General features: G+C 47.2%; 1 protein-coding gene across 1 annotated transcript; it reads left to right on the top strand.

Moving 5' to 3' along the window:
- Window positions 1-449: 449 nt before the first annotated feature.
- On the top strand, window positions 450-1,268 carry LOC127811802 (trans-resveratrol di-O-methyltransferase-like). The gene has a single exon (XM_052351979.1). The coding sequence runs from the start codon at window positions 450-452 to the stop codon at window positions 1,266-1,268; it is 819 nt and encodes a 272-aa protein (XP_052207939.1).
- The last annotated feature ends 18,185 nt before the right edge of the window (window positions 1,269-19,453 follow it).

Below are 19,453 nucleotides of genomic sequence, written 5' to 3'. Positions count from 1 at the left end.
TCTTGAATGAAAACACTCGAAACAACTTTTTATTGTTTTGAGTTTTTTTTATAATTTTTTTTATTTTTAAAAGTATATTTTTAAAAATAGTAAAGAGAATGCATTTTTATTATTTTAAAAAATTAAAAATTAAAAATTAAAAAAGACTTGAAAACAGTAAAAGAACAAAATCTTATGTTTTTTGTTTTTATTTATATCACACTTAAATTTTATAATATGAGAGAGAGAGAGAGAGAGAGGTGAATGATTGATGCATCATCCTTTCCTTTTCCTCTTCATTTTCTTTTTCATTTTCGTTGTCTTTCTCTCCTACCAAACGTAAATGAAAACAATCTCACTGCGTGCAGAATAGAGCATTCAGCAAGCTATCTATACACATACATATACACGTCCTGAATGTCAAGAGCCATTCAGCACAAACTAAATCACATCAATCTTAAGAAACGGCCATGAATGGCGAAGAGAGAATTGGCACTACTGATGAGCTTCTCCGTGCGCACGCTCACGTTTTGAACCATACATTCGCTTTCATAAGCTCAGCCTATCTGAAATTTGCAGTTCAGCTGGGCATACCAGACATCATTCACCGCCATGGCCAACCCATGAAGCTCTCCCAGCTGGTTGCTTCTCTTCCTGCTCTCAACCCCTCCAAATCCCACTGCATCCGTCGCCTCATGCTCGTGCTAGCTCACAATGGGTTCTTCGTTGAGCTGAAAGCCGCCGACGCCGGAGAGGAGGAAGAAGCCGAGTACACGCTCACGCCGGCCTCCCATCTCCTCTTGAGGACTACACCTGCTAGCGTGTCGCCATTCGTGCTCTTTATTCTCCATCCTCTCATGGTCAAGCCATGGAATTGGCTGACTCCATGGCTGGGGAACGACGATCCCACCACGTTCCTGACGGCGAATGGACGAACGATTTGGGATTGCGCCGGACAGGACCCTTCCTTTAACAGTCTTTTCAACGAGGGCATGGAGAGTGATTCCCGTATGATGGCGTCTGTGGTGATCGAGGAGTGCAGAGGAGCCTTCGTGGGGCTTAGCTCGTTGGTCGATGTGGGGGGCGGCACCGGGACGATGGCTAAGGCCATTACGGAGGCATTCCCAGAGATGAAGTGCACTGTGCTTGATCTTCCTCACGTTGTTGACAAGCTGCCAGGGAGAAAGAACTTGTTCTTCACTCCTAGAAACATATTTGAGGCCATCCCCCCCGCAAATGCAATTTTACTCAAGGCATACTATTCCTCGTTCTGTGAGCAAGCGCAATAGTCTGTTAATGACATCATCCAAAAAATAACAACATAAAAATAGTTTCTTTGTCGACTCGTCTTTCTGAACCTGCCGAGAGAAAAAAGGCCACAGTGGCCCTTTTCTAGTCAAACGAATCTAAAAGGTTCATCATCTTCTCTCTCTCTCTCTCTCTCTCTCTCTCTCTTTTTATTATTTTGCTTTGTCTATTTTGGGTCACATTTGGTTTTGCAATTTTACTTAAGGTATACTTTTCGGTTCTATTAAGCATGTGTGATAGTCTGGTAACAACATCATGCACAAGATAAGAACACAAAAATTGTCTGTGGACTCGTCTTCTACTCCCCAATAAGTAGAAAAAAAAAGAGGCCACTATAACCCTTCATGGTCAGACAAATCCTAAGGGCTCATCTTTTACTTCTATTCTCCTTTTGTTTTTTCACTTGTTTATTTTGGGTAACATTTGATTTTGTTCTAGTTTCTAATTTTTAATTTTCATTTTCACTATTTTGTCAAGAAAAACAAGATAGGAAACTTGTTCTTTATTCGAAAGATTAAAAAATTTATATTTTATGGCTGTTAAACAAAGTAAAGAACCAATCATGCTTTTATAAAGCTTGTTGTCTACAGCCTTGCCTAACTCATCTTTATCTAGGCTTTGAGAACTACTCATAGGTGTAGCCATAGGTTTACAATCTTGAACATCAAATCTCTTAAGAATGTCTCTTATGTATTTTTGTTGAGAAATAAAAATTTCTTCATTTTCTTGTTTTAATTGTAATCCTAAAAAGTATTTAAGCTTACACATCATGCTCATCTCAAATTCTCCTTGCATAAGATTTGCAAATTGATCACATAAAAATTTATTTGTAGATCCAAATATGATATCATCTACATATATTTGAACTAATAAGATGTCCTGATCATGGCTTCTTATAAATAAGGTTGTATCTATTTGGCCTCTTTTAAATCCTTTATCTAAGAGAAACTTACTAAGTCTCTCATACCATGCCCTAGGGGCTTGTTTTAGACCATACAAAGCTTTAGACAATTTGAACACATGGTCTTCATACTTGTGATTTTCAAAACCTGGGGGTTGTTCTACATAAACTTTTTCATTAATATACCCATTTAAGAAAGCACTCTTAACATCCATTTGATATAACTTGAAGTTTTTGTAACAAGCAAATGCTAACAACATTCTTATGGCTTCTAACCTAGCAACAGGGGGCATAAGTTTCATCATAGTCAATACCTTCTTCTTGGCTAACCTTGAGCCACTAGCCTTGCTTTGTTTCTAGTTATAACTCCATTTTCATCCATCTTATTTCTAAATACCCATTTTGTACCTATAATAGGATAATCTTTTGGTCTTGGCACTAGTTTCCAAACTCCATTTCTTTCAAATTGATTTAATTCTTCTTGCATGGCTATAATCCAATTTTCATCCTCTAAAGTGTCTTTGACATTTTTGGGTTCAACTTGGGATAAGAAGGCAACATATTGGCATTCATTTCTAATGGATGATCTAGTTCTAATGCCTTTGGATGGATCTCCTATGATTTCATTCTTTTTGACATATTTCCTTTTTCTTGGAAATGTTGGTTCTTTTTCTACTTGATGCTCTTGTTCTCCTTCAAACGGATCATTCTCTTGAGTATTAAATTCATTTTGCTCTACTGTAAGCTTTTCAAAATTTTGGGTTACTTCATTTTCACCATCTTTCCTAAGTTTTGGAACCTCAATGCTTATGTCATCAATTATTTCTTGAATTGTTTCCTCTACTACTAGGGTTCTTTTGTTGAATACCCTATAACCTTTACTTTGATATGAATATCCTAAAAATATATCTTCATCACTTTTAACATCAAATTTACCTAGAGATTCTTTTCCATTATTGAGAATATAGCAAGTGCTATCAAAGACATGGAAATAACTTATGTTAGACTTTCTTCCTTTAAATAGTTCATAGGGAGTCTTTTTCAAAATTGGTCTTATTGACACTCTATTTAGAATGTGACAAGTAGTATGAACAGCTTCTGCCCAAAAATATTTAGGAAGATTTTTATCACAAAGCATTGTTCTAACCATTTCTTGTAAGGATCTATTCTTTCTTTCTACTACACCATTTTGTTAGGGAGTCCTAGCACAAGAGAAGTTATGATCTGTTATATGTATTTCCCGCATCACCCCGCATGGGCCAGACTCGATCCGATAGACCGGCCCAATCACCCAAGGCCGAGAAGGCCCGGACGACCTCGTCAAGGAAGGTCCAGCCTCCACCAAAGACCCGGAACTCGTAAAGCGAGCATATGACGAGCCCCCGGTAATCCCCCAACGAGCTCGGAGCAATCGACTAACGAGCTCCTGAAATATCCTCCAGATCGCTGTCCCATCCAGGTCGCTGGCCTAAAACCTCCAGCTCGCATGAGCGGCAAAGCTGCTGAGAAGTCAGAGGTAGGGTCCGATCACTTTATCTGTAACAGCCCATGCCCCTCGTAATGGGGATCCCACTCCTGGTCTTGCGAAGGCGGTAAGAACTGTTTGTCCCCCATTATACAAACACTGTATTTTTATATATTATCTAGATTGTAAAAGCCCCTCAAGATAAATGAGAATGAAAGAGACCAGGAGGAGGGGAGAGGAAAAAAGGATAATCAGATACCGCCACTCTGGGAGAATAATCAGATGGTGGCCGTGGACTAGGCATCGTTCTGGCCGAACCACGTAAAAGATTCTGTGTTACACGCTTGGAACTTTGGGGGGGGGGAGGGGTTTTCTTCCTTCCTTCTCGGTATTTTTGGATTGACTCACCGCGGCCCAAAACGAATCACGGTCGGCCGAAATCAAACGTCGACATTTTGGCGCTAGAGGAAGGGGCCGCTCTGATCAATAGCCATGGCTAGAGGAAGGAATACTAGAAGTTCCGAGGTGGCGGTCGACCCACCTGAAAATCACCACGACCGACCACGAGACTTACCACCAAATGGAGGACCCATTGCCCCGACAGCCGATACTCCTTTGCCGCCGCCCGCCGGAGACGCTCCCGGCATACCACCACGGGTCCCTGTCCAGCCTACTGTCCAAATCACTGGGACAGGGACGATCCGGGACTGGCAGCAGCGCCAGGAAGCATTGGAGAATACGGTAATGCAACTCGCTGACGCGGTCAGAATTCTGGCCCAAGCTCAAGCACGGGCTGTCCACGACCCACCGGCGTCGCCTCGCAGGGTCCGCCAACCGCGGGAGGAGAGACACCCACCCGCGGAAGAAGATATCGGGGACAACTATCCGTCCCCAATTCACCGCTCCCCAGTCCGAGAAAGAAGCAGGCGGTCGCAAGCCCAGCAATCAGTAGGACCGGACTCAACTGTGGAAGAGCTGTATCAAAGGGTGCGACAGCTGGAAGAACGACAAGGAGTCCGCAGCCAGAATAATGGCCGTGGGGATAGGACGCCGTTTGCCAGAGAGGTTGAGCTCGAACCCCTGCCCCGGAGGTTTAAGGTCCCGAGCATGCCGCAATATAATGGGGACAGCGACCCCTATGATTACCTGGATGCGTACAACGTGCAAATGGATCTACAGACAACCAGCTCGCTGGCTAAATGTCGCGCCTTCCCAGCAATCTTAGGAGACATCCCCCGAGCTTGGTTCAGGAGCCTTCCGCCTCGTAGTATCAACAGCTGGGAAGAGTGCCAACAGAGGTTCCTTAACCAATACAGGGCTCTAAGGAGGCAGCTCGCGCCACCTTGCCACCGTATTCCAGAAAGCAAACGAGCCACTAAGGGATTACATCGCCAGGTTTAGGCGCGAGGTGAGCAACGTCGAGGATCCCTCGGACGAAAGTATCCTAACGGCGATCTCCGCCGGCCTCCGAAAAGACGGAAAGCTCTACGAGAGCATCTACCGAACCCCGGTCAAAGACCTGGGGGAATTCTATGAACGAGCTTCCAAGGAAATCCGATGGGAAGACGCCTTCGGGACGAAGAAGCCCGTCGGGTCGAGAGAAGAAGCTGGGGGCTCCAGCCAGAATAAGAGAAGGCACAACGGAGACGCCGGAAGAGAAGCTCGGGGCGAGCGCTCGAACAATGAAGTGTTCAAGCGAGCTCGGAAGGCAGAGGGAGATGAGCGACCTCATAGATCACAGCGCTTTGACAGCTACTGTGCCCTGTCAGACCCCCAAGAAAGGATCTTCGCCATCGAAAGGAACAAAGAGGAATTCGGGAAGCCCAACCCGTTAAGAACCCCAAACAAATTCTGAAACAAAGAAAAATTTTGCGCGTACCACAACGAGGCGGGTCACAACACCTCGGAATGCTGGGCCCTAAGGGACGCCATCGAAGATCTGATAAGAAGAGGTCGCTTGAAAGATTACGTGGTGCGGCCGACTAATCAACCAAGCCAGCCGCCGGTACAGCAGCAGCCTCCCACCGATGATGACCAATCATCGGCTGTACGAACCATCTACACGATCCATGGCGGGCCCCACCTCGCTGGATCCTCCCACAAATCCCGCGACAAATACATACGAGAGGCCAACCATGTCTTGCTAGCGAGATCGGGCGAATAGCCGGTTCCCACGAAGCGGCCTAGGGGTAACCCAATCCCAGAGAAGATGTTTTTCTCGGAAGAAGACGCCAGAGACGTCCATTGGCCGCACAACGACGCACTCGTTATACGAGCCCAGGTCGGCAACTCCGAAGTGCGAAGGATAATGGTGGACACGGGCAGCTCGGTAAATGTAATGTACAGAGCATGCTTCGATCAGATGGGTCTGGGAACGGAACAGTTGAGTTCGTCCCCAGAGCCACTCTATGGGTTCACGGGAGACGCAGTGATTCCCGTCGGTCGGATCAGCCTTCCCCTCACCATCGGGAATGCGAACCGCCAGGCCACTACTTTGGCAGAATTCCTAATAATTGACTGCCCCTCAGCATACAACGTCATACTCGGAAGGCCGGCGATGAACGACCTGGATCTAGTTACCTCAACCAGGTCGCTTACGGTGAAATTCCCGACCCCCGACGGTGTAGGGTGTGTACGAGGCGAGCAGCACCTCGCAAGACGTTGCTATGAGGACGCCCTGAAAATGGGAGCAAAGGGAAAGAAAGTAAATATCATCGCAAAAGTCGGCCCGCGATCAACCGGCCGATGGGAAGACCTGGATCCACGCGAGGTCGACTGCGAAAAGCCCACCGGTCCCATGGAAGAGCTCGAAGATATCTCAGTCGGCGAGGCAGACGAGGAAAGGCATCTCAAGCTAGGCAAGAGTCTAGCCCCCGAGGTAAAATCCCAACTTACAGATTTCCTTAAAGCTAACCTTGATGTATTCGCATGGAACCACGAAGATATGGTGGGAATCGCCCCAGAAGTCATGTCACACAGGCTCAACGTAGATCCAAGCTACAGGCCAGTGCGCCAGAAGAGGAGGCCAATGACTCCGGAGCGTTATACCGCTCTTAAAGAAGAAGTGGATAAACTCTTGGCGAATAATTTCATCAAGGAAGCCCACTATCCGGTCTGGGTGGCCAACCCGGTCCTAGTAAAAAAGAAAAACGGGAAGTGGAGGACCTGCATCGACTTCACCGACCTGAACAAGGCCTGTCCTAAAGACAGCTTTCCCCTCCCCAGAATCGATCAGCTCGTGGATGCAACGGCGGGTCACCGCCTCCTCAGTTTCATGGATGCCTACTCGGGCTACAACCAGATCCCCATGAATCCCACGGACCAAGAGCACACCTCGTTCATAACCGACCGGGGGCTCTATTGTTACAAGGTCATGCCCTTTGGATTGAAGAATGCTGGCGCGACCTACCAGAGGCTGGTCAATACGATGTTCGAAACACTGATCGGAAAAACCATGGAAGTATACGTTGACGACATGCTGGTAAAATCCGAGCAAGTGACGGACCACGTTTCCGATCTAAGAGAAACATTTGGAATCCTCAGGAAATATCAGATGAAGCTCAACCCGCTCAAGTGCGCCTTCGGTGTAGCCTCTGGAAAATTTCTTGGGTTTATGGTAAACAACAGAGGCATCGAAGCCAACCCAGACAAAATTAAGGCTCTGCTCGACATGAGGTCGCCCATAAGAAAGAAGGAGGTGCAAAGCCTCAATGGTCAGGTCGCGGCTCTGAGCCGTTTCATTTCAAAGGCAACTGACAAGTGTGCCCCATTCTTCGAGCTTCTAAAAAAGGAGAAAGACTTCAGATGGACAGAAGAATGCGAGTTCGCATTCCAACAACTAAAGGAGTACATGGGACGGGCCCCACTGCTCGTCAAACCTAAGGAGGGAGAGAGGTTGACCTTGTACTTAGGAGTATCCCAACAGGCTCTCAGCGCGGCCCTCGTTCGGGGGGAAGAAGGGGTGCAGCACCCCATTTATTACGTCTCCAAAAGCCTAATCGATGCAGAAACAAGGTACGCACCAATCGAAAAATTGGCTTACTGTCTAATAGTGGCATCAAGGAAGCTGCGACCCTATTTTCAAGCTCATGAGATCGAAGTCCTGACCAAATACCCATTGAAACAAATCCTCCAAAAACCGGATACCTCAGGCCGTTTACTAAAATGGTCTATTGAGCTCGCTCAGTTCGACATAAAGTACAAACCAAGAATGACGATAAAGGGTCAAGCGTTGGCAGACTTCATTGCCGAGTTTACTGGGCCAATTGACGAGGAGCCAGAAAACCTGAAAGGACCGTCCTGGGAACTATACGTCGATGGATCATCGAACGAACAAGGAGCGGGAGCCGGGGTTATGCTAATAAGCCCCGAAGGTCACAAAATCCTCTGCGCCCTGAGGTTCGGTTTTTTAGCCACCAATAATGAATCCGAGTATGAAGCCTTATTAGCAGGACTCCGCCTGGCAAAGGAAATACGAGCTGAATTCTTGGACATCTTCAGTGACTCTCAACTAGTTGTCAACCAGGTGCGGGGAGAATACCAGGCCAGAGACACGAAGATGGCAGCATACTTACAGAAGGCACGCGAACTTTTAGCCACTTTCGAAAAATATGAAATGCATCAAATCCCCCGTTCCCAGAACTCTCATGCGGACGCTCTGGCTCGCCTAGCAACTGCCCGGGACGCAGAATTCTTGGGGGACATACCTGTCGATTTTTTGGCCACCCCGAGCACGGAACAACGAGATGAAACGCTACTGATCACGGTGCCCCAAAACTCATGGATGACCCCCATCTTGGAGTATCTGCAAGACGGGAAACTACCGGAAGACAAGCTGGAAGCACGTCGCCTGCGAGCTCAAGCCGCCCGATATTGCATCTACGATGAAAGACTGTACAAGAGGGGATTCTCAGCCCCACTCCTGAGGTGCATTGACGGCACCGATTGCCAGTCTGTGTTAGAAGAAATTCATGCAGGCCACTGCGGTAATCACGCAGGGGCACTCTCTCTGGCACAAAAGGCCCTCCGACAAGGGTTTTATTGGCCCACCGTGAAGCAAGATGCCATAGAGACGGTCAAGAAATGCGAGAAGTGCCAAAGGTTCGCCAAGGTTCCGCGAGCTCCGCCGGCTTACCTGCAGCAGATGAGCAGCCCTTGGCCCTTTGCCATTTGGGGCATGGATCTAATCGGGCCGCTGCCCACGGCTCGCGGAGGATGCAAACATGCCATAGTGGCAGTTGACTACTTCACCAAATGGGCAGAGGCCAAAGAGCTCGCACAGATCACCAGCGCGAAGACACAAGCTTTTACGTGGGATAACATAATCTGCAGATTCGGAGTGCCACAGCAAATAGTAACGGACAACGGAACCCAATTCACCAGCGAGCAATTCATCCAATTCTGCGAGTCAATGGGGATTCAAAAGAGTTTCACCGCCGTTGATCACCCCCAGGCCAATGGGCAGGTCGAAGCAGTCAACAAAATAATCAAGCAGACCCTGAAGACAAAGCTTGAGGCCAAAAAGGGGGCCTGGGTGGATGAACTGCAAACGGTGCTATGGACCTATCGGACAACAGCCCGAAGCAGCACTGGAGAAACCCCATTCTCGATGGCGTATGGGTCGGATGCTATGATCCCCGCTGAGAATAAAGTGGCCAGCCACCGAAGAGCCACCTTCAGCTCAGATCGCAATAACGAGCTACTGGCGGCTAATCTGGACCTGCTCGAGGAATCAAGAGATGTAGCTCGCGTGAGGATCGCCATTTATCAACAAAGGGTGGCGCGATACTATAACAGGAAGGTCCGAATCCGACGTTACAACGTCGGAGATCCGGTACTACGCCTAGTACTGCCAGGAGCACGGGCGGCAAGCGATGGCACCTTAGGTCCTAACTGGGAAGGTCCATTTCTCATCAAAGAAAATTTGAATAACGGAGCATATCATCTGGCAAACATGGACGGTCTCCCTCTCCCACGAGCTTGGAACGCAGAACACCTTCGTCCTTACTTCAGATAAATGTAATCGTTCTTGCCTATGCTCCGTCTTTTTCATTACGAATGACTTTCATGATTCTGGTCAGAATTTATGAACTTTCATTGCACTTTATTCTTATTGGTATTCGATTGAATGCCCCCGTAACGAGGGGTCGAGAAGCCATGGTTTGCGAGCTGAGGCCTAAATAACCTAGCCGCGGCGCTACGGTCAACGGCTTAACCGAGCATTCACCTTGGTCCCTCCCTCAGGTCGTGGTTTGCGAGCTGAGAACCAATCATCTTGACTTTATGTCATGGTTTGGAACCTACTGAGCAACCACTTCCACAAGTAACCCCGAGCTTGGGTTCGCTAGCCAAGATCCTTTTATCTTGGCTTAAAGCCATGGTCTGCGACCTACCTGGGTGTTCCCTCTGAGTTCAAATAAAACTTGTAGAAGCCACTGGGTGTTAGCTGAGGCCGTAAAGCGACCTACCTTGACACATATCCCGGCCGTACAAGTCAAACGAAATAACAAGCCATGGTGTGTTAGCTGGGGTCACTCTATGACCCGCCTGAACATATAACTTGGTGGTACAGGCTGCGCTTTCACTAGCTGGGGTCCTCCTATCTTGGCTTAAAGCCATGGTCTGCGACCTACCTGAGTGTTCGCTCCCAATTTATTGAAAACTTATTAAAGCCTCAACATGCCGACCGAGGCCATGGCATAATCTCATACCCTAGCAAACTTTGCGTATTGGACCCTATCAGCTGAGGTCCGTCTTAACTTGGCTAAAAATAAAGCATTCGCGACCTATCAGGCACACGCCCTATAACGAGCTTCTCAGCCACCACATGTTAGACAAGATCACAAGGCCATCCGATTTTACATATATCTCGGGAAGGCTCTCTTTATTTCGTCAAAATATGCCGAACGGGGTTTCCTGGAAATTGCCTAAGTATGAGTGTTCGCGCTGGTCATTACAACTATCATCAACGAGCTAGTTAAAGAGCTTTACTCTACGAGCTGATAAAACTCCGGATCTATCTGGACCCATGTTCGAACAGTTTATTATCAAGTTACATACTCGAAAGTTTCTTATCAGTGAACCTTTCAAAGATACGGGAGCTTTGTTGAAGAAATTTTCAAGTTATACCATGAAGAAGTTACTTTCAAGTCATGATTCAAGAATCGTCATGCCAAAACCTCGTCAGAGTTAACTTGAATTCGCAAAGAAATCTGAGGCAACGTGCACAAAATGCCAATTTTTATTATTAGACGGAGCTCACGTTACAAAAAAAAAAAAAATACATGTGGAAGTCCTAGCTAAGAGGGGCGTTCGATTCTGCAGGATCAACCTCGACAGGGCGAGCTTCAGTAGGTAGGTTCGGCTGGAGATCGACCTCGACAGTCCCGGCTGGGCAAACCTCGGCAACCTCCACAGGAGGCTCCTTGGCAGTCTCACCAGGCTGAGCCGCGGCGACCCCGGATAGCTCGGCCCCGACCTGAGGAGCTTGCGTTGCGACCAAAAACGAGTCAAGGGGACTGGCATCATCAGCATCCTCCGCGGCCTCGGCAGCATACCGAGCCACCTCCTCGACAGCCTGCGCACCAAAGAAGGAGAAATCCATCTCAGGATGGTTCACCCAAAGGGTGTACAGAAATGCCGAGCAGGTGTCGGATCTGGTCTCCCTACGCGCCGCGTCCATCCGCTCTCCGACCTCCGCCCTTATATCGTCAATGGTCCTCTTGGCAAGCTCCTCGCATCGGACGACACGATCATCCGCCCGTGTCCGCTCCTCCTTCGCCGCCCTAAGCTCTGCCTCGGTTGATTTGAGTCGCTCCTCAGCCCTCCGCAACTCCGCCTTCGCTCCATTTAGCTCGCCGGTGAGCCCGGAGTTGGCTTGCTCCCACATGTTCTTCGACCTGCGAAGCTCCTCGTCGAGATCTTTATTCTTCTGGGTCTCCATCCTCAGACGCGTCAAGCAACCCTCCACCTCCTTTTGAGTGGCAAGGAGCTCGACCTGGAGATCTTTCTTCTCGTCCAAGAGCTTCGTTATTTCGGCCTTTTGGGCGTTCTTCTCGTCCTCAAGCTTCGCTATTTCGACCTGACGGGACAAGCTCACCGACTGAAGCTGCTCCTCAAAATCTTTGTACTGACCTCGGAGCTTCACGGCAGCAAGAGAAGTCTGCAAAAGAAGAAATGTTAGCTCATAAAAAAAAAAAAAGTAGGCTAAGAAACCGAGGTACGAAGAATTCCTACTTACCACCAGGCTGTGACGGGCGACAAAATCACAAAGAGGGATTCCCTTTAACTTCGGGTCGTCGAGGGGCTTCGAGTTCGGACCCAGGAAGTCAGGCACGGAATCCAGGAGGGGACCGACAAAGACCCCTCCTGGCAGGGCCTCCACGCCCAGCTCCTTCTCGCGGACCCTGACCCGTTTGGCCCTGATATCCTCCCCCTGTTGCAGCTGGTCCGATCTCCGTTTCGAGCTGGCGGCAGGAGCGTCTCGAACCTCCACTGCGACCTCCTTCCCACGGGCTCCACTCGAACCATGGTCTCGGGAGGCAGGGGGCCGATGCCCCAGCTGCAGATGAGCTTGCTTTGACTGTTGGGGCTGACGGGGCAGTGTTCTTTGCCGCTGCTCCTGCTGCCCCCCCCGCGACTGTTGGGTTTGCTGCTGCTGAGGGCGTGATTGCGGCTGCGGCTGCTCCGACCTGCCATCCCGCGAGCTATAGCTCGGGGTCATGGAGGACGTAGTGCTCGACCTCGCCCTATGACGCTTCGGTTGGAGGAGCTCGAGATCAACCATATTATCGTCTTGGTCGGCTTCCCCTCTTGAACTGTTCGTCTCAGCGAGCTGTAAGCCGGAAGGGAGAATCTCTGTACCCAAGTCCCTGAAATGATCTCCCTCGATAGTCTCGGTGCCAAGAGGAGGGGCGAGCTCGTATTCGCGAAGTAGCTCGTCCGAAAGTTCAAGAATTTCCGAGCTCGACTCCGCAGCCACAAGTTTGCCAAGGATATCAGTCTCCTCGGCCGATAAAATCGGTTTCTTCCCCCCAAAATCTGCATCAAAGCATGAGCAAGTTAAAACAAGCACTCTCGGAACAAAGGAAAGATTTATGAGAGCTCATATTCTCTTACCAGGGGTCAGTGCGAAGCTACAATTCCTAAGTAGAGAAAGGGAAGGGCAAGACACGAAGAACCAACTGGACTTGTAATCGCCCACGTTGGACTTCCCCTTTGCTTTACCCTGAGAAAGGGCGGCCTTGTACGGAGAAGGACGAGTCGCCAGGTAATACAGCCCGTCCTTGGCATTTTTGAAAGAAAATAAAAATCTTATCAGTTTTGGCGAAGGGAGAGGGAGTTTGTTTATAAGGAATAAAACGGCCAAAGAAGTAAGTTGGGCATACGAATTCGGTGTTAGTTGGAAGGGGGCGAGCTTGACGTCGTTCAAGAGGGCGATAAGGTACGGGGCTATTGGGAACCTAAAGCCGGACTCGAGGTGTTGGGGGCTAATAGCTATGAAATTGGCTGGCGGGTAGGCTGCATGGGAGCTCGAAGCAGGGATGTATATTCGGCAGGTCCTGGGGAGACGAAACTCCTAAGCACAAGTCATCACCTCGAGAAGCTTGGCCTTGGACGAGAATCTCCTGAAGACCGCAAGATCAGCACTCCCACCAGCGATCTGATCTTGAACCTTCAGCTCGATTTCCCGAGAGGTCGGGACGGCGACCTCCCTGCACCCCGAGCTCGCACCCCCAAGATTTTGGCCCTCCATAATGAGACAATCTTCGGAGCTCGAAGTGTCGTTTTCTCCTACGATATAATTGCAGCGCTTTTGACCTGAATTTCCACGGTATTGATCGGACATCTACAAAGGAAAAGAGAGAACAGTCAGGTCGCAAGTTGCGAACCAGACCTCAAGAAACTAGAAGAAAAACCCTAAAATGTCCCCTAGGTCTTCCAGGCCGAGCGCTTCGCAAAAGGGGTACCGCCGAGGGCGGAGGGGCTGCAACCGCAAGCCCGGTGTTCCATGAAAAGCTAATCCTAAGGTCATTGGACCCAAAGGCCCAGCAAACGACAAACCGAATCGTGCCGTTTCTCTAAAAATGAGAACGACATCGATCAACGAAGCCAGAGAAACCACCGACGGCTAACCAACGGTGGACGGCCTCACAAGAAGAAGAAGAAAGTCACGACAAACTTACCTAAAAGCTGCGCTTGACGACTGAATGGGGACTCGTACCAAGCACCGGACGAGAACGGCAGACGTCTGAAAGCACGGCGATAACGGAGGCCTGGAGAAGAGGAAAGAGAAAGCAGGGAGGCGAAGGTTTGAGGGAGTTTCAAAATAGCGTGAAAGAAGAAGCGGGTGGACACTCCCCACTATTTATACTGACGGCCTGGTCCATCCCAACCGTCGGATCAAATGACGACTTATCACATGCTCCGCATCCAGCGGCCGCACAACAGCTTGCGGGTCCCACGAGTGTAATCATGCGCAGAAATGGGGAGGGGGCGCGCATTAAATGCGCTGCCGACAAAGCGTGCTGCGTGGAACGACGAGACTTAAGGTGATTGGACAGAAGTCGGAGGGATGGAAGAACAGCTGGCACGCGTCAGTTCCCAGCACGAAGATCGTGCCGCGAACTGGGGGGCTTATGTTATATGTATTTCCCGCATCACCCCGCATGGGCCAGACTCGATCCGATAGACCGGCCCAATCACCCAAGGCCGAGAAGGCCCGGACGACCTCGTCAAGGAAGGTCCAGCCTCCACCAAAGACCCGGAACTCGTAAAGCGAGCATATGACGAGCCCCCGGTAATCCCCCAACGAGCTCGGAGCAATCGACTAACGAGCTCCTGAAATATCCTCCAGATCGCTGTCCCATCCAGGTCGCTGGCCTAAAACCTCCAGCTCGCATGAGCGGCAAAGCTGCTGAGAAGTCAGAGGTAGGGTCCGATCACTTTATCTGTAACAGCCCATGCCCCTCGTAATGGGGATCCCACTCCCGGTCTTGCGAAGGCGGTAAGAACTGTTTGTCCCCCATTATACAAACACTGTATTTTTATATATTATCTAGATTGTAAAAGCCCCTCAAGATAAATGAGAATGAAAGAGACCAGGAGGAGGGGAGAGGAAAAAAGGATAATCAGATACCGCCACTCTGGGAGAATAATCAGATGGCGGCCGTGGACTAGGCATCGTTCTGGCCGAACCATGTAAAAGATTCTGTGTTACACGCTTGGAACTTTGGGGGGGGGGGAGGGGTTTTCTTCCTTCCTTCTCGGTATTTTTGGATTGACTCACCGCGGCCCAAAACGAATCACGGTCGGCCGAAATCAAACGTCGACATGATCTATTCCATTTTCTTCACAAAATAGTTTGAAAGACTCATTTTCAAATTCTCCTCCATGATCACTTCTTATTTTTGAAATACAAAAGCCTTTTTCTCTTTGAATTCTTTTACTGAATATTTCAAATGACTTAAAGGTTTCATTTTTGGATGCAAGAAAGATAACCCATGTGAATCTAGAATAATCATCTACTATTACATAAACATATTGTTTACCTCCTAAGCTTAGAGTTCTCATTGGACCAAACAAGTCTAAGTGAAGTAGTGTTAGAGATCTAGATGTTGATACTTCATTTATTGGTTTGAATGATACACTGATTTGCTTACCTTTCATGCAAGTGCCACAAATGTGATCTCTTTCAAATTTAAGCTTGGGCAATCCATTAACAATATCATGCTTTACTAACTTGCTTTTTAGGTTCATACTAGCATGCCCTAACCTATTATGCCACAACCAAGAGTTTTGAGATGAATTTGCTACTAAACATTTTTCCATTTTAGATGATTCTAGAAATGTGAGATAGATGTTCCCTACTCTATTTCCTTTTAATTTCATTTCTTTTGTCTTAGAGCATACAACTTTACAAGAATTAGCATCAAAACAAACTTCATAGCTTAAATCACACAGTTGACTAATAATAATCAAATTATGTTTAAGACCATCCACAAGAAATACATTTTCTAATGTAATGTTTTCAAAAGAAATAGAGCCCATACCTTTGATCTTACCTTGAGAGTTGTCACCATAGAAAACCTTACCTCCTTCCTTGAAAATGATGTTGTTGAGAAGATCTTGATCTCTTGTCATGTGCCTTGAGCACCGACTATCAAGGAACCACTTGCTCCTTGAATCATTTGAAACCAATGCAACCTACACAAGAAATCACTCACGTTGTTCCCTTTGGTACCCACATCATCTTGGGTCCATTCTTATTAGAAGATACTACATCTTTAGGAACCCAAACTTGTTTGAATTTTTGAGGAAATTTTCGTATATAACATTTGTTGACTGAATGACCATTTTTACCACAGTAATGACATGTAATATTTCTTTTTGAAAACTTTGGTCTAAAGAACGATTTTCTTTGAATAAACTTTTGATTTGAAGTTTTAACAAAAACTGTTTTACTAGGGCTTGCTTGGAATGGATCAAATCCAATTCCTTGTTTATCTCCAAAATTTCTTTGAGCTCCAAGAATCATTTCTAGTTTCTTTTTCCCTTCAACTAATTTTTCTAAGGATTATTTCATCTCTTTGTTTCCTTTCAAGAGATTTTCTTTTTCAGTACTCAGACTGTTTCTTTCATCTTCTAACATTCCTATTTTATTTTTCAGCTCATTTACCTCATTTTTTAGAGAACTTGATTCCCTTTTTAAATCAATGTTTTTCTTGTTCATATGCTCACATTCACTTAGCAGATCATTGAATGCATCATGTAGTTCTTCAAATGTAAAATCAGAAATTGAAGTAGGATGCTGAGAAGTTACCTCATCTTCAATATTGGCTATAAAGCAAATGTTGGCAACTTCATCTTCTTGGGATTCATCACTTGATGAGAGCTCCTCTTCTCCCCATGTAGCTAGAGCCTTCTTCTTCATCTTTCTTTCCTTGCGGTCTTTCTTTTTCAATTGAGGGCAATCACTTCTAATGTGACCTAGCTTCTTACATTCAAAACATCGAAGCTCATTAGATGAGCGGGACAACGGGCTTGAATTTACTTTTACCTCATTGCCGGGCCGTGTGTGGTGCAATGGGTTTGACTATATTTTTCCCAAGTTGTCAGGCCGTTAGCTGGGCAACGGGATTGAATGTACTTTTATCTCATTGTTGGTCCATGAACGGGGCTGTGGGTTTGAATGTACGTTTACGTCGTTGCCGGACTATAAACGGGACAACAGGCTTGAATGTATTTTTACCTCATTGCCAGGCTATGAGCAAAACAACAGGATTGAATGTACTTTTACATCTTTGTCAGGCTAACGGGTTTTAACATACTTTTACCTCATTGCCGTGCTCTGAGCAAGATAACGGGGTTGAATGTACTTTTGCCTCGTTACTAGGATAAGAGCGGGAAAACGGGCTTGAATGTATTTTTACCTCATTACCAGGATATGAGCGGTGCAACGGGTTTGAAAGTATTTTTACCTCTTTACCGGGCCATGAGCGGGACAACGGGTTGAATGTATTTTTACCTCGTTGCCGGGATATGAGCGGTGCAACGGGTTTGAAAGTATTTTTACGTCTTTACCGGGCCATCAGCGGGATAATGGGCTTGAATGTATTTTTACTTCACTGTCGGGATATGAGCGGGACAACGTGCTGAACGTAGTTTTACCTCGTTGCCGAGCTATGAGCGGGATAACGGGCTTGAACATACTTTTACCTCATTGTCGGGCTGTGAGCAGGGCAATGGGCTTGACTATATTTTTCCCTGGTTGCCAGGCCGTGAGCCAAGCAACGGGATTGAATGTACTTTTATCTCATTGTCGGTCCATGAGCAGGGCTATGGGTTTGAATGTACTTTTACCTTGTTGCCGGGCTATAAACTGGACAACGGGCTTGAATGTATGTTTACCTCATTACCGGGATATGAGCGTGACAATGGGCTTGAATGTACTTTTACCTCTTTGTCGCGCTATGAGCAGTTCAACGGGCATGAACGTACTTTTACCTCATTATCGGGCTATGAGCGGGAGAACGGGTTTGAACGTACTTTTACCTCATTACTGGGTTATGAGCGAGGCAACATGCTTTAATGTACTTTTACCTCATTACTGGGCTATGAGCAGTGCAAAGGTCTTGAATGTACTTTTACCTCATTGTCGGGTTATAAGCGGGATAATGGGCTTGAATGTACTTTTACCTCGTTACCGAACTATAAGCGGGACAACGGGCATGAATTTACTTTTACCTCATTGCTGGGCCGTGAGCGGTGCAATGGGCTTGATTGTATTTTTTCCTAGTTGCGTGGCCATGAGCCGGGCAACGGGATTGAATGTATTTTTATCTAATTGTCGGGCCATGAGCGGGGCTATGGGTTTGAATGTATGTTTACGTCGTTGCCGGGCTATAAATGGGACAACGGGCTTGAATGTACTTTTACCTCATTGCCGGGCTATGAGCGGCACAATGGGTTTGAATGTACTTTTACCTCATTGTTGGGCTATGAGTGATGCTAAAGGGCTTGAATGTATTTTTATCTTGTTGACGAGCTATGAGCGGGACAATGTGCTTCAATATACTTTTAACTCGTTGCATGGTTATAAGCGGGAAACCGGGCATGAATGTACTTTTACCTCTTTGTCGGGCTATGAGCTGGACAATTGGCAAGAACGTACTTTTACCTCATTGCCGTTCTATGAGCAGGATAACGAGGTTGAATGTACTTTTACCTCGTTGCAAGGTTATGAGCGGGGCAACGGGCTTGAATGTATTATTATCTCGTTGCCGGGCTATGAGCGAGACAACGGGTTTGAGTGTACTTTTACCTCGTTACGGGGCTATGTGCGGGGCAACGGGTTTGAATGTACTTTTACCTTGTTGCCGGGTTATGAGCGGGGCAACAGGTTTGAATGTATTTTTACCTCATTTCCAGGCTATTAGCAGTGCAACGGGCTTGAATGTATTTTTACCTCTTTACCCGGCCATGAGCGGAACAACGGGCATGAATATATTATTATCTCATTACCGAGCTATGACCGGGAAAACGAGCTTGAGTGTGCTTTTAACTTGTTGTGGGGCTATGAGCGGGGCAACAAGTTTGAATATATTTTTACCTAGTTGCCAGGCAACGAGCGGTGCAACGGGCTTGAATGCATTTTTACCTCTCTATCGGGCCATGAGCAGGACAACGGGCATGAATGTATTTTACCTCATTACCCCGCTATTAGCGGCACAACGTGCTGAATGTACTTTTACCTCGTTAACGGGCTATGAGCGGAGCAATGGGTTTGAATGTACTTTTATCTCATTGCCGGGCTATGAGCAGGGCAATGGGTTTGAATGTACTTTTATCTCTTTTCAGGGCCATGAGCGGGGCAATGGGCTTCAATATATTTTTACCTCTGTTCTGGGTTATGAGCGGGGCAACGAGCTTGAATGTACTTTTACCTCATTGCCGAGCTATGAGCGAGGCAACGGGCTTGAATGTACTTTTACCTCGTTGCAGGGCTATGACGAGACAACTGGCTTGAATGTATTTTTACCTCGTTGTCAGGTTATGAGCGGGGAAAAGGATTTGAATTTACTTTTACCTCGTTTCCGAGCTATGAGCAGGGCAATGGGCTTAATTGTACTTTTACCTCATTGCCGAGCTATGAGCTGGGCAACAGGCTTGAATGTACTTTTTCCAAGTTGCCAAGCTATAAACGGGACAAAGGGCTTGAATTTACTTTTATTGCATTGCCGGGCTGTGAGCATGGCAATGGGCTTGACTGTATTTTTTCCTAGTTGCAAGGCCATGAGCCC

Source organism: Diospyros lotus, chromosome 10 (genome assembly GCF_014633365.1).
Source record: "Diospyros lotus cultivar Yz01 chromosome 10, ASM1463336v1, whole genome shotgun sequence".
In the NCBI taxonomy this organism is placed as follows: Eukaryota; Viridiplantae; Streptophyta; class Magnoliopsida; order Ericales; family Ebenaceae; genus Diospyros; species Diospyros lotus.
The sequence above is the reverse complement of the archived record's forward strand: the minus strand, read 5'-3'. Positions and strand labels throughout refer to the sequence as shown.

Excerpts from the sequence above, each read along its gene's own strand:
- LOC127811802 (XM_052351979.1), top strand. The coding sequence starts at position 450 with ATGAATGGCGAAGAGAGAATTGGCACTACTGATGAGCTTCTCCGTGCG.